General features: G+C 41.3%; 1 protein-coding gene across 3 annotated transcripts in view; it reads right to left on the bottom strand.

Annotated features, from left to right (window-relative positions):
* Window positions 1–290: 290 nt before the first annotated feature.
* Smad5 (SMAD family member 5) overlaps window positions 291–13,680 on the bottom strand; it is a 44,470-nt gene continuing 31,080 nt past the window's right edge. For 2 of the 3 annotated variants that reach the window (XM_075969470.1, XM_075969471.1), the window contains exons 5-7: window positions 8,173–8,394; window positions 6,435–6,691; window positions 291–5,064 (exon numbers count right to left, since the gene is read on the bottom strand). In XM_075969470.1, coding sequence (XP_075825585.1) covers window positions 4,921–5,064; window positions 6,435–6,691; window positions 8,173–8,394 — 623 coding nt within the window. In that variant the 3' untranslated portion in view covers window positions 291–4,920. The remainder of the gene's footprint in view (window positions 5,065–6,434; window positions 6,692–8,172; window positions 8,395–13,680) is intronic. The other variant, XR_012910350.1, reaches the window with a different exon arrangement.

A 13,680-nucleotide genomic window follows, 5' to 3' on the forward strand; every position in this document is an offset into this window, starting at 1 on the left:
AGATCTAGAACACACTGACTAAACTAAAACACCCCAGAATAGGCCTCAATCGTTCTTCAAAACAAGGCACAAAAAGGAACAAGACAGCAACTCCCATTCAAACAAAATGGACAAAACTTTCCAAGTCAAGTTCACGTGCGTGGTTAGAGGGCGCGTGTGGTCTATGCACCTCCTGTCCACAGCACTGAGCATTCTGCATCAACGAAAACCTCGCCCTCTTTAGATCACTACTATGTGAATCATGAATTAGGACAGAGAACCAGAAAATAAACAAAAACAGACACCACAAGCACATTTTGAGGTTTATTAAAATAAAGTATTAGCAAACAATATGCAAAACAAATTGCTTAATAGTTATGGCTTTGAGAAGCACAACATAGTAAAACCTAATACATTTTTGTAAGTATCAAAAAGGAGCAGAATTGAAGCATGCTGCTAAGTTTCATCTCCTACGACATGAAGGGAATCAGGCCCAATGCAGGCAAGCAGACCACAGTGCAGCCGTCGGCTCTTGCTCTCCACCATCCACACGGGAGAGGTCTTCCTTGGAAAAGGCAGGGACACACCAGCTATTCGTTCTCCATGACTATATTCCTACCCAAATTTAAGTAAGTAAACTCAGATTGCAACTTTAACCAGGCATGCTAAAGTGCCACGGCCCAACAATCATTACTTACGATCCCCATACTTTAGCTCCATAGAATGCCAAAGCAGCAGCATTGCCAATGGCATCAGAAGACGACAGCCGACTCTAATAAACCTTTCAAAAGAACTTAGGACTGACTCTTTGGCCTAACTGGAGCGCAGTTATGGCTAACACCAGTTCACAGTAACAAACAGGACCCACAGCGGGGCGGGAGCCAGCAGGTGTCCCATCTGCACACAAAATTCGGGGATTTTTAAGAAGAGCACTTCAAACAAATCCTTAAATGGTAACTGTTTATGCTGATTTTCACTTGGACAAGGACACAAACTCCTCTTAAAAGGTCCAATGCTCCAGCACTGGATCCTGGCAGGGGACGAGGTCATCACTGAGCAGCAACAGTCACCGGCTGAGCGTTCTAACATGGATTCTCACTTTTTAGGATGTCGCTAAGACTCCGTTGTCCTTGGTTCTGACACCATCCAGTTGTGGGTGGTCACTTCAGTTACAGTACTGGTGCATCTGAGAGCTGTTTGGTTTATGCAGTGCTGGGGACTAAACACAGGGCTTTAGCCTGCCAGAGAAGTGCTCCACCACTGAGGCCACTGCTAACCACTGCTGGCCATTATCAGCACACACTCCACTGCAGCCCAACAGTCTACAGAACTGTTTAAGTGTCCGTCCAGCAGACAGAAAACTGTTAGTGTAGAACAAATGCCTTCAATGCTCACTTCCTATACATGCATCTTATTAAACAAAACTTCTAAGAACTGGCACATTCCAAAGGAGAAACCCCTACCACTGTAAGGAAACAGCCACGCACCGGAGATTACCTTCAAGAGGTTATTCTCCTTAGTATCGGGGTCCCTACAAACCACCGCTTAGGAAAATCCCCTCCCCTAAGACCAAGAAACGCTTCTAAAACCACAAGTCACCTACATTAAAGCTGCTTTGTTATTTAGCTGTGTGTATACTGAGAACATACATTTTTACCGAGACCCCAGATAGCAGAGGATTTACCTGGTAGACAAAGAAGGGGTTCAGAGCACTTTAAAGATAACAGGTCTAAATGCACACCATCACTTGAGGCTGAACTCTAAAAACCATCAGAGGTCACTGTACCGAGCCATGTGCCTGTAACCCCAGAACTGCAGAGGCAAGAGAATTACTTCAAGTTTGAGGTTAGCCTACACAGTAATTTCCATGTTAGCCAGGGCTATATAGAGAAACTATGTCTCAAAACAACAAAAGCCCAAGGAAATAAATTTTTAAAAACCAGTAATTTTTAAGAATTAGGAATCAAAAGGAGACAAAACTTGAAGTGAGAAGAGGAAGACGATCCAAGTGCTCCAGGGAAATGGCTAGAAAGGCATGAGGACAGGGCCTGTGCCACCGCGGTGCTCTCAGCAACACGGGCACACCATACCCCCGACTCGGTTTCATGAGGTGTCTCTCCTCACGAGGGCACTACTGGCCAGGGACGGAAATATTCCGCAGGTCCTCGTAGGCAGTCCCAGTGTTCACTTCGACAGTACATCTCGTATGGCAATGTCACTGCCACTTACACCCCCAAGGGTGTCCACACGTTAACACCGGCACATTCCCTACCTGCATTATTAGTGTAGCTGGCTGAAGTGTGTATCTAGCAATCTTAATAGTGGTCTCACGCTGGCAATCCAGATGCTACCTTGCAGACGGACCAGTCAAACGGCCTCCTCAGTTTAGTCTGGTAACAACAGCCAGGCCGTCATGCTACCCTGCAGACGGACCAGTCAAATGGCCTCCTCAGGCCATGCTTTTTCCTACATGCATCTTGTTGCTGTATTCCATGACTGAGATTTGATTCTACCATTTGTAGAATTCACCAAACTGAAGGCAATTTTCATTATTTGCAAATCTGTCATTTTATCTGGCATATATTAATATATTTTGCACACTAAAAATGTGGTCACTGAACTTGAGATGTCACTCAGTTGGTAGAGCACTCGCCTAGCATGCATAAAGTCCTGAGTCTGATCCTCAACACTACAAAGACGGGTACAAAAGTGGCCATCTGTCACCCCAGCATTTGGGAGGTAGACACAGAAGGATCAGAAGCTCAAGGCCACTCTCAGCAAGTTAGCAGGGTCAATGCCAGTCCAGGGCTGCAGGAGACTCATCACAGAGAGGTGTATGGCTGCTGCTCTGGGTCTGACGACAAGCATTCCTCACAAATGCCAAACAGCCACACCCTTCTGAACGGCTTCTTTACAAGAACTGCTTCTTGCAGGCCAGAGTTCTGCACTTGCTTTGCGCACTTTTTTTCCTACCCACAGACCTTAAGTATGTCCTTAGACATTACAGGAGCAGGCAGACAGACTGCACTTCTCATTTACAGACACAGATGTGATGTTGACAACTTTTAGGAAATAGGTTTGGACTTCTCCATGAAACTCTGGACAGCTAAGAGCTTCAGTCCTACCATTCACACAGAACCCTGCAACCCGGAGGGCCGTGACATGACTGTGGACAAACATAACCAACTCACTGTCGAACAAAGGAACTAGCAAGGCACTTGTTTCCAGACTTCAGCAGAGCTCACTGACGGGTACCTGTCATTCAACTTGAGACCTGCAAACTTACTCTAAAGACTGCGCCATGAAGGCTCAAGCTACTGAAGGCCCAGCAAAGCACTTCTTGGAAGGAATGAAGCCACCCAATGGCTACACTCTGAAAGGCAATAAATAATGACACAGAAAACAAGGGGACTCATGCCTCCCCCACCCCCCAAAAAGCTGTTTTCCCCATAACGGCAGAAAGGGCATTATAAAAAGTCAAACCAAAATAACATTTTCAGCAGCAGAATAAAGTGGCACCAGGAAATCAAGCTTCTCGTTCTGATAGGGAAATTAGGTCATTTTTTTTTCTTTATCAAAGTAGTGTCTTCATTCTCAGGCCAAAACTGTCCGTCTGACTGTTCCCTAAGGCCAAAGGCACAGTGAACTAAATGGGTGTCTTAGAGCATTGACATCCAAGATGGTGTTCTGGAGACTAGCATCAAGGTAGGCTCTAAAAGAATAAAAGAAAAAGGCAAAGCATTGATGCTGAGAGAGACAAGTCTACATGCTTTGTTACATGACGTTACAAATGCGCTATCCCAACCCCCACTGATGACTGGGTCACCAGCACACCAGGAGTCTCATCCTCAGGACCCACCCAAAGAGCCTGATGGCCACACTGCATAGGTCCTTGTATGGAAAGTCTGGTGTAAGAGCAATAGTATTAAGTATATGATCTTTCAACATTAATAACACCCATAAAATTGTAGGGAATTAACAGGCACCTTAGTTGGAGCTATAGAATAACAACTTCATACATTAGATTAAAAGATAAAAGCTAGGGAAAGCATCATGTTGCACAACTGGAATCTCTAAATGGCAGTGCTGATACAAAGGAGCGCCAAGGAAGTAAAGGGAAGAGCTAAGATCAGGTCATCTGACTGTTCTAGCGCAGGTCACACTAAAACTGTCACCCATAAAAGTGCAAAATGAAAAGGTTAATGCACATTAAAATTAGAGTTCTTGAAACACTGGCCCAAAGCAGCAAACACAGCTGAACAAGGCCATGTACATACTGAACTGTTCAATAAAACTTATGACAAACTTGAGTAAATGACAGATACTAGGCATTTTAAAGGAAATGTTTTACAAACGATATATAGCACAGAGTCACATTACACTGACAAACACCAGCTCCACTAAATGTCAATTATGACATTAGAGATCCACCACCTTGCTTTCACCAAACACATCAGGAGTGCACAGTATCCTTCAAATAGAGATTCAATAGTTTCCTTTAAGCTCCTACCATGTCTTTGCAAAACAATGTACTATGCTTTTTCAAAGGTGGCAGGACAAAGACCTGACTAGAAACTCATCGCCTAGGACTTTCCACATTCCATGCCCTCTTCCAGGAAAATCTTCATTATGTGGTGCACTGCCTTGTAAAAAACAGTTGGGACAATAAACAAAAGTATGTTCCAGTTTAACATCAATGCCAAACTTCTCAATGGGGGCAAAATGCTCTACATTGTTTACAATACTTTTGAAAGTTACAATGAACATGAATACAAACAAATGTAAATTCATCACAAAATACAAATGTGTTGGTCACAATTATGTAGAAAAAATAAGCAATAATATCTGTTTTTCCATGTCAGCTCACAGCATCTGTACTGGAAATTCTTCTAAAATTAAAACAAGTCCAGTAAAAATATAGTTGAAAAGAATACTTCTGCACTATGAAACAGAAGAAATGGGGTTCAGAGGAGAGCCCATCTGAGTAAGGACTTTATCCAGCCACTGAAGAGGCCCATGGAGGTGAATCTCAATCCAGCATGGAGTGCTAGTAACATCCTGTCGATGGTACTCTGCTCCCCAGCCCTGAAAAGGAACAGACAGCAAAGCAAATCCCTCTTGAACAGTCAACAGTCTATATTAACTTTTACAATAAAAGTTTAACTGTAAAAACACAAAAAGTATACTTAAACTGAACACCTACAGAAAACCAATCAGCATTCATGTGACATGCTATTAAAAGAAAATAGTTTCATTATTCAAAGCTATAAACTTTTAATAAATAACAGAATTTCTGATATAGACCCATGGGGACAAATATATTTTGGAATGTTTTTAATTTTACAAAGGCCATAGACTATGATCTCTCACAGAAAAAGGTCTTCAGGGTTTGGGGCTTTTTCTGTTGTCTGTTTTTTATTTCCTCTAGTAATTACATTAAGCCATTATTCTTAAAGGTGAGAAATTAATAAGATAAAGTAACTTTCAGATAAAAACAGAAATACATATATATAATTTTTACTTTTTATTTTCTTGATTTATCAAATTCTGTCTTTCTGTTTATAGTGCTCCTTGCCCCAGGGAAGTAGAGGAAATGAAGAGAGACAGGAAAATAAAAGACAAAGCCGTATTTCAAAAAGGGAAGAGAAAGTAAATTCATATGACTGACAAGCAGCAAGGAAACAGTAGACTGGGATTAAATGCCAAAAACTGAAACACACAACAACAACAACATAACACAAGCAAGCACACAGACTGCACACACAATGCTGCTGCTCTCCTGTGCTAACCCTCCAGCACCAGGGTGGAGCAGAGCCGACTGTGGAACTTCCTCAACATTTTCCTAATGAGACAATCTTTGGAATGTTCAGTAACAGCAGGCCACAAGAGTAAATGACAGTGTCATTCTGGCCAGGTGAGCATGGCACACACCTTTAATCCCAGCACTTGGGAGGCACAGACAGGCGGATCTCTGAGTTCAAGGCCAGTCTGGTCTAAGAGTGAGTTCTATAACAGCTACACAGAAAAACCCTGTCTTGAAAATGACTAAAAACAAAACAAACAACAACAAAAAAGTAAATGATAGGTTTTAGAAATCCTTTGTAAGAGGACTGAGCCACAGTAAAGTAAGTTAGCACTATAATTCAATCTCACGGTCACTGCCATGGAATCTGAGGCACTCAAAATGCAATTATAATATTTAATGCTTTCCGAAAATTTAGTCTGCTAACTGAAATATTTTATAAACTTTATCCTCACCCAATATCAAAATTATCAAGGATTTTATGTATATTATAAAATGAAATAACCTGTCAGATGGTTAAAATGTTAAATTTGAGACTTCACTTGCAATGTATCAAACTGAGTCAAAAGTAGTGATAGCTTCATCTAGTAATTTTTAATAATGTGTACATATTTACAATGACTAAAGTCATAGTAGAGATCAAACCACTCACCTTGACAAAACTCATTCGAATGGTGCACATCTTGGTGAGCTCATACACAGCCTCAAACCCATGGTTGACAGACTGAGCCAGAAGCTGGGCAAATTCCTGATTGTTAAAAATCTTGAGGCTGCAGCTGCTGGGAATCTTACAGACAGTGGTGGGGTGGAAGCCATGGTGGAAGTTGCAATTTCTACTCTGAACAAAGATGCTGCTGTCACTAAGACACTCGGCATACACCTCCCCACCAACGTAGTACAGATGAACACCTGAAAGAGAAGTGACCAGAAAGAGGCTGAGCAAAGCACCTCAGAGAGCCAGACAAGTGTGGAGGAACCACAGCATCTAGAAAGGCACAACAAATGCCAACAACCACCACTAGATGGCCTTCAGTAGCCAAAAATAATCAGCCTTCAGTAGCCAAAAATAATCAGCCTAACTAAAAGATCTTGGGACTGTGCCACGTTTGCTCTTCCAACCATCATTTGTTTCTCTACCAAAGAAAAGATGCTCTTTAAAACTTCATTCTATGAGTACTTTCAAAGAAACGCCTGGTACGTCAATCATCATAAAAGTTAGTGAAGTTTTCCACCATTTGCTGACAAACAGGACCACAGCATTTCAACCATCACCCACAGAAATCCAAACATACGATGTGACTTCGGATTATAAGAAAGAGCTTTGAAATGGCAGACTCATTTTCCTTTCTTTTAAAAAGCCGTCTCTCCCCCCTCACCCTTTATGAAACTGGAGCAATGACTCAGCAGTTCAGAGTACTGGCTGCTCTTGCAGAGGACCCACGTTGGATTCCCAGCACCTACAAAGAGGCTCAAAACCATCTTTAATTCCAGTCCTAGGAGACCCTCTTCTTCTGGCCTCTGAGGGCACTGTATGCATATGGTGCACAGATATACCTATAGTAAAATACATACACACAAAATAATAAAATACAATTAAAATTTTCTACAAATATACTTAAAAACACTATGAGAAAGCAGTTCTAATAGTAAAATTTAACTAATAGTTCTAATAGTAAAATTTACCAAATACTTCTTCAATATATCTAGGAATTAGCTCAAGTTTTTCTTAGCCATAAGTAGACACTGCTCTGACTTTGGTGTATATCCTTTTAAACCTTATCTCATGCAAAAGATTAAGTTACACATATGTTCCTATGCAGTCTGTTTGTGTGCTTCTGTGGAGGCTTGTAGGCGGAAACCGCATGTTTGTTTCCCAGCCACTCAGACCCAAATAATCACACAGAAACTGTAATTACAAAACTGTTTGGCCAGTGGTTTGTGCATATTTCTAGCTAGCTCTTACATCTTAATCTAACTCATTTCTATTAATCTGTGTATCGCCACAACGCTGTGGCTTACCGGAAAGATTCTGATAGGTCCTTCTCCTCCTTCTTCAGCAGCTACACGGTATCTCCTTGACTCTGGTTAGTCTCTCTCTATATATGTTTCTTACTTTTCATTTAGGCCCTGACTTAATTGACTGTTAGGGAAACTTGACAAAGCAGACAACAGAACTTCAGGTCTCTAGTACTAGAAACAGAAACTGAGCAGGACCACACTTACCGTCATTTTATTTGATAACATTCTTTAAACCTGAAACTTGAGGCAAAAGCCATGCCTTAAGATTTTTTTGGATGTTTCCAGTACCTTCTGCAATGAACTGTACCCAGATAATACAAAAATATAAAAAAGGACTTCCTTCAACGGCATGGAAAGAAATTCAAGATTACCTTTTCCAATATGCCGCCTAGTGTTTTCAATGGTTGAATTACGGTTCACATTTGACAGCAATCCCAAGCAGAATCGACTTTTGTTATTCGAAGGGTCTGTGAATCCATCTACTAACACACTAGTAGAAGATGCATGGAAAGCTTCCCCTACACGGTTGTTCAGTTCATAGTAGACAATTGAACACCAGTGTTTGGGCTCTTCATAGGCAACAGGCTGAACATCTGAAAACAGAAAAGAAGTTTAATAACTGATTAGCTAAACCACCAGGTTCTGTGAATATTTATTTACCCTTAGGCCTAACCAAGCATTATATAACAAAGAAAATAGATACCTCATTTAAATTTCACTGAGATTTCTATCTTAGAGTCCAAGACAACTTATCTTGGTCTGCTCAGACAGCTCTAACAAAATACCACAGATTGAATAGCTTAAATTCAAAGCAAAACAACAATAACAAAACCACAATTATTTCTCACAGTTTGTTCCAGGGGCCAAGGTGTCAACAGATGTGCTGTCTAGTAGAGACTCACTTCCTGTTACATAAACAGAGAGCTGCCTGTCCTCTTGCTGTGTGTTATAAGGTCTTCAGAGCATACTCTGTGTGTGTGTGTGTGTGTGTGTCAGGATCTCCTTATCTCTGCTTTATTTACATACTCCAGGCTGCATCCACTTCCTATCTCACTGCAGAAGGGCTGAGATCACAGAGACATGCTATCGCTCTTTGTACAGTGTTTCAGGGATCTGAAGTCTAGTCACTAGGCTTGCCCAGGCAAGCAGGCCTCCATGTCTAATATGTAAGGAAAAGTAACTATTTTGAAGGCCCTAATCTCAGGAATTTATTTAAACCTAACTGCCTCTTAAAAGGCCCTATCTCTAAACAGCATTTACTGAGGGTTAGGGTTTCAACACAATCGGAAGGACTTAAAATTAGGTCCATTACTATTTCACCTCTGTCTCACATGCAAAACATATACGAATCTTATCTCCCAAGTTCCCAGAGACTTAATTCACACCAGTAAAAACTGTAAGGTCTGTAGTTAAGCCTCTTCAGCTGTGATATAGCTCAACTGTGCATTGCAGAGAGCTGTGCTCTAAGCATCTTCAGCCCTTGGTCCATGCAACCTGATGAAACACCCTCCAGGCCAGCTCTTTTGAGCTTACAACCAAAGAGCTTAAATGTCCTGCCTTGTAAAAGTCTAACAGTCTTCCTTACCCCTAATCCACCTACCTTCAACTCAAATTAACTCTGTTCCTGATGGAGGAGGAGTACAGCAGCATTTTCTTCTTCTCTCTCTCTCTCTTTTTTTTTTTTTTTTTTTTTTTTTTTTGGTTTTTCAAGACAGGGTTTCTTTGTGTAGCTTTGGAGCCTGTCCTAGAACTAGCTCTTGTAGACCAGGCTGGTCTCAAACTCACAGAGATCTGCCTGTCTCTGTCTCCCAAGTGCTGGGATTAAAGGCAAAGACTGCCTGAAGATCTGAGAGTAGAACAGTCCCACTGGTTAGCCCTACAGACCAGATAATGGTAACACACACCTTTAATCTCAGTAGCCATAATGGCACACACCTTTAATCCCAGCCCTAGAGAGAATTAAAAATGGGAGGAAACAGCTCTCAGAAACACAGTCTCCTTCTGAGATTCCAGGAGGTAAGATCGCCATCTTAGACTGAGGTTGGGGTAAGAATCAGTGAGTGGCTGTTTTGCTTTTAAAATCTTCAGGTTGAAACCCAATTTCTTCTGATCCTGAGGTCTTATTAATTGAGCTTTTATTAATCGTGGTTCAGAGGGGCCTGATCAGGCCACTCTTAAATGTAAACAAAATCCTTAGTTCTTCTCCAAACACACATTCTTATTTACAATGTGTACAGCATGAAAAATCTCTTAAATCTTAAGTTATTTTTTAAGTAAGAGTTTCCTTTTTAATCTTTTCATATTTTATTATTAGCAATCAGGAGAAACCAGTCATATTTTGACTGGTTTAAGAATATCTTCAGTTAGGTAACTCATTTTGCATCTATATAGTTCTTCCCTCCCCAAAACACTTGAACATCAACATAATCCAACCAAGCTGCAAATTTGTTACAATGAAGGCCTTTTCTCCATCTTCCAGTGTTTTCAATTAGGCCTGAGTGCAGAAGCATCAGGCTCAGCACTATATTCCCACCACATTCCAAACACAAAATTAATTATGTTCCTTAAAAAAAATGCAAAGATTCTTTACTCCTTTTTATCAGTCACTTCACAAGCCCTTTCTCCAGCCTCTACTGGTTCCAAAACCATAGCCATATTCTTAGGTATCTGTACAACAGCACCACATTCTAGGTATCAACTTCTGTATCAGTGGCTTCAGATGCTCCAGGAAACCCACGATGGCTGACGTGAGCAACAGAATTCTATTTCTCACAGTCCTGGCGGCAAGGAATCCAGGCAACTTCCATGTTTAATGAGGGGCTACTTCCTGGTTTGTAGACCACTACCCTCCTGCTTTTTGTTAGCACAGCCTTTCCTTGGCTTGTGCTCAAGGGCAGAGAGAGAACAAGGGAACTCCTCTTCTCATAGGGGCACTAGCCTCACTAGGACGACTCCATCCTTATGATCTCATTCAGACCCAATTACCTCCCGAAAGCCCACATTTCCAAATACAACCAGACTGGGGCTTAAAGTTCTCTACTTAACTTGGGAAAGACACAATCCCAAAGGCAGCAGCAACAGCACCTCTGAAACAGGTCTACAGTAAACCAATACAGGTTTAAATTAGTCAAGTCAAACTCTTTTCCAGCAACTTTATGAAAATACATAAGTACATTAGTATCTGTGACATTATCCTAAACAAACAGATGCACTGAAGACGACGTGAGGTCTAAACAGACCAGGAGCACTTGCAGAGGTGCTACCCTGCCATTGCTGAGTTTAGTGGAAAACCCATCTTTCACCATTAGGTACAGAGTTAGCTGTGGTGAATATCACAGATAAAACACACACACACTGATCTTTTAAAAGTGTAAATGGTATCTTTTTACTTTATCTCGTTGCATGCTGTAGTGCAAGTGTGAATGACAACTGAAGGATTAATCCTTGCCTTCCACCACCTTCTTTGGGGGCCAAGGGTTCTTGACTATTTGCTACTTGGTTTGGAAAACTACCTGGCTCTCAAACTTACTGGGATTCTTCTGTTTCCACTTCCCTTGCCCTGTAGGAGCACCAGGATTCAAGGTGTGCTGTGTGCCTGGATTTTATGTGAATGCTAAGGATGGGAACTCATCCTTATACTTGCACAGCAAGACTTTACTCAGAGATACCTCTGTAGCACCCAAAATGTCAGTAAATCATCTGTAAAACACTTGTAACAACATAAGGCACAAGCACAATGCTAACATCACGGGAAAAACAAACAACAACTACACTATTCCTTACTTGTCAAGTAAAGCACCATATATATATATATATATATATATATATATATATATATATAGCACCACTTCAGACATTAGGACAACCATTGTAATAATGAGGAGAGCAAGGACAATATCACAAACAACAGAAAAGCAAGCTGGCGAGAATGTGGAAAACTCAAAAAGCTTATGCAGTGCCACTGGGAACGCAGTGATGCAGATGCTGTGCAGTTTGGGGGTTCCAAAGGTTAAACATCATTAGCACAGAACACAGCAATTCTACTCCAAAATGTATGTAATACTCAGACAGACCCAAGCAACAGCCTGCTGTGCAATGGCCACAAAAGTAGAATAAAGCCAAGTGTTCATAAATAGATAAATGGTGAACAACTATACAGATGTCATTCATCCCTAATAAGGAATGAGATTTAAACATACACTGTGACATGGCTAACTCTTGGACATGCCATGCAGAACACAAAAGGACATGCAAGCAGTAGATGAGTCCACCTAGAGCAGACACTCAGAACAGGAAAACTCAGATAGAAAGTAGACTGCTACTGACCAGAGGTTCTAGGAAGAAAAATGGGGGTATTTATAATGGGCACAGGGTTTATTTAGGAGGAAAACAAGCTCTGGAAACAGACAGTGAGGACAGCTGCACAGTACTGAATGTATTTAATATTCCTGAATTGTACATTTTGACAGGAGTCCCCAAATACATGAAGTAATCATCAAAAGAATTGAAAATAGAAATAGGTAAGTCTATCCTAATTGTTCGAGACTTCAATCTTTCACTCTCAATTTTAGAAAGAACAATTAGAAAGGAAATAGAACATTTGAGCGCTGTAATCAACCAGCGTACCATAACAAGAGCGCATCTACACCACGGCAACGCTGCAGCAGCCTCCAGGTGGTGCTTCTGCAGATGACAGAGCAGAGCAAAAGTGGGAACAGCACAGCAGCTCCTCTGTGAGAGCAGGCGAACACACAGGGCACACACAAGGAAGGACTGTTCACCTAAGGAATGAAATTCTGACAAATACAACAATGTATGTGGGCCTCAAAAGGGTGTTGTGCTAAGAGAAATAAGCTAGTAATAATAAACAAGTATTGTATGGCTTTATTTAATGTTAATTAAGTAGAAAAAAACTGATCTAGAACAGTATTTCTTCATGTAAACAATCTACTACCACTCACTGTGACCTGAGTTAGATTTCACCAAAAAGAGTGGGGTGATCCACTTCCAGAATCTACAAAAAACGCTACAGCTCAATAAAGACTGCAGAAAAAGCACTTTAGTGTTCAACGTCAGTACTCTATAGGGGGTACAAATGAAATCCAGTGAGTGCTTCACATCCATCGGGTACAATAACCCTTCAAAAGCTAGGCGGTAACAGTACTGGGACGGTACGGAGAAGCTAGACTTTAGATAGAAAGTAGACAGATATTGGCAGCCACACTGGAAAAGTCTGGCTATTCTTCTCAAATAGTTAAGCTTACCTTCTGATCAGAAATTCTGCTCATAGGCATTTACCCAAGATTTAAAAAAGAAAAAAAAGCCAGTACCTACACAAAGCCCTGTATACAGTGCTCTAAGGGTGCAGCTACTCAGAACACTAATCCAACTGCAAACCACTCAAAGGTCTGCTGAACACCGCTACACCATAGGCGACCTTGACACACTGTGCTAAGTGAATGAAATACAATCTAAAGGATTATATTTGGAAGCTGTAGGGATGGCTCAGTGGTTTAGAACACTTACTGTTTGAGGAGGACCCAGATTCAATTCACAACACCCATACACACATGCAGGCAAAGCATATACAGAGAACAAAAATAAATAAATCTTTAAATATATTATCTACCAGTGCACTTTTATTACACTATCTAGGAGGGGATTCCTCTCCTACCATGTGCCTCTTGGTAAACAAACTCAGGTCCCTGGCATGATCATCAGGGTTAGCAGTACATGCACTTACCCACTAATCCATTTCACTGTCCCCATGACGCTATATATGTATATATTTGGTTTTTTGAGACAGGGTTTCTCTGTAGCTTTGGGGCCTGTCCTGAGACTTCCTCTGTAGACCAGGCTGGCCTCGAACTCACAGAGGT

This window comes from Microtus pennsylvanicus, chromosome 4, assembly GCF_037038515.1.
Source record: "Microtus pennsylvanicus isolate mMicPen1 chromosome 4, mMicPen1.hap1, whole genome shotgun sequence".
Classification (NCBI taxonomy): Eukaryota; Metazoa; Chordata; class Mammalia; order Rodentia; family Cricetidae; genus Microtus; species Microtus pennsylvanicus.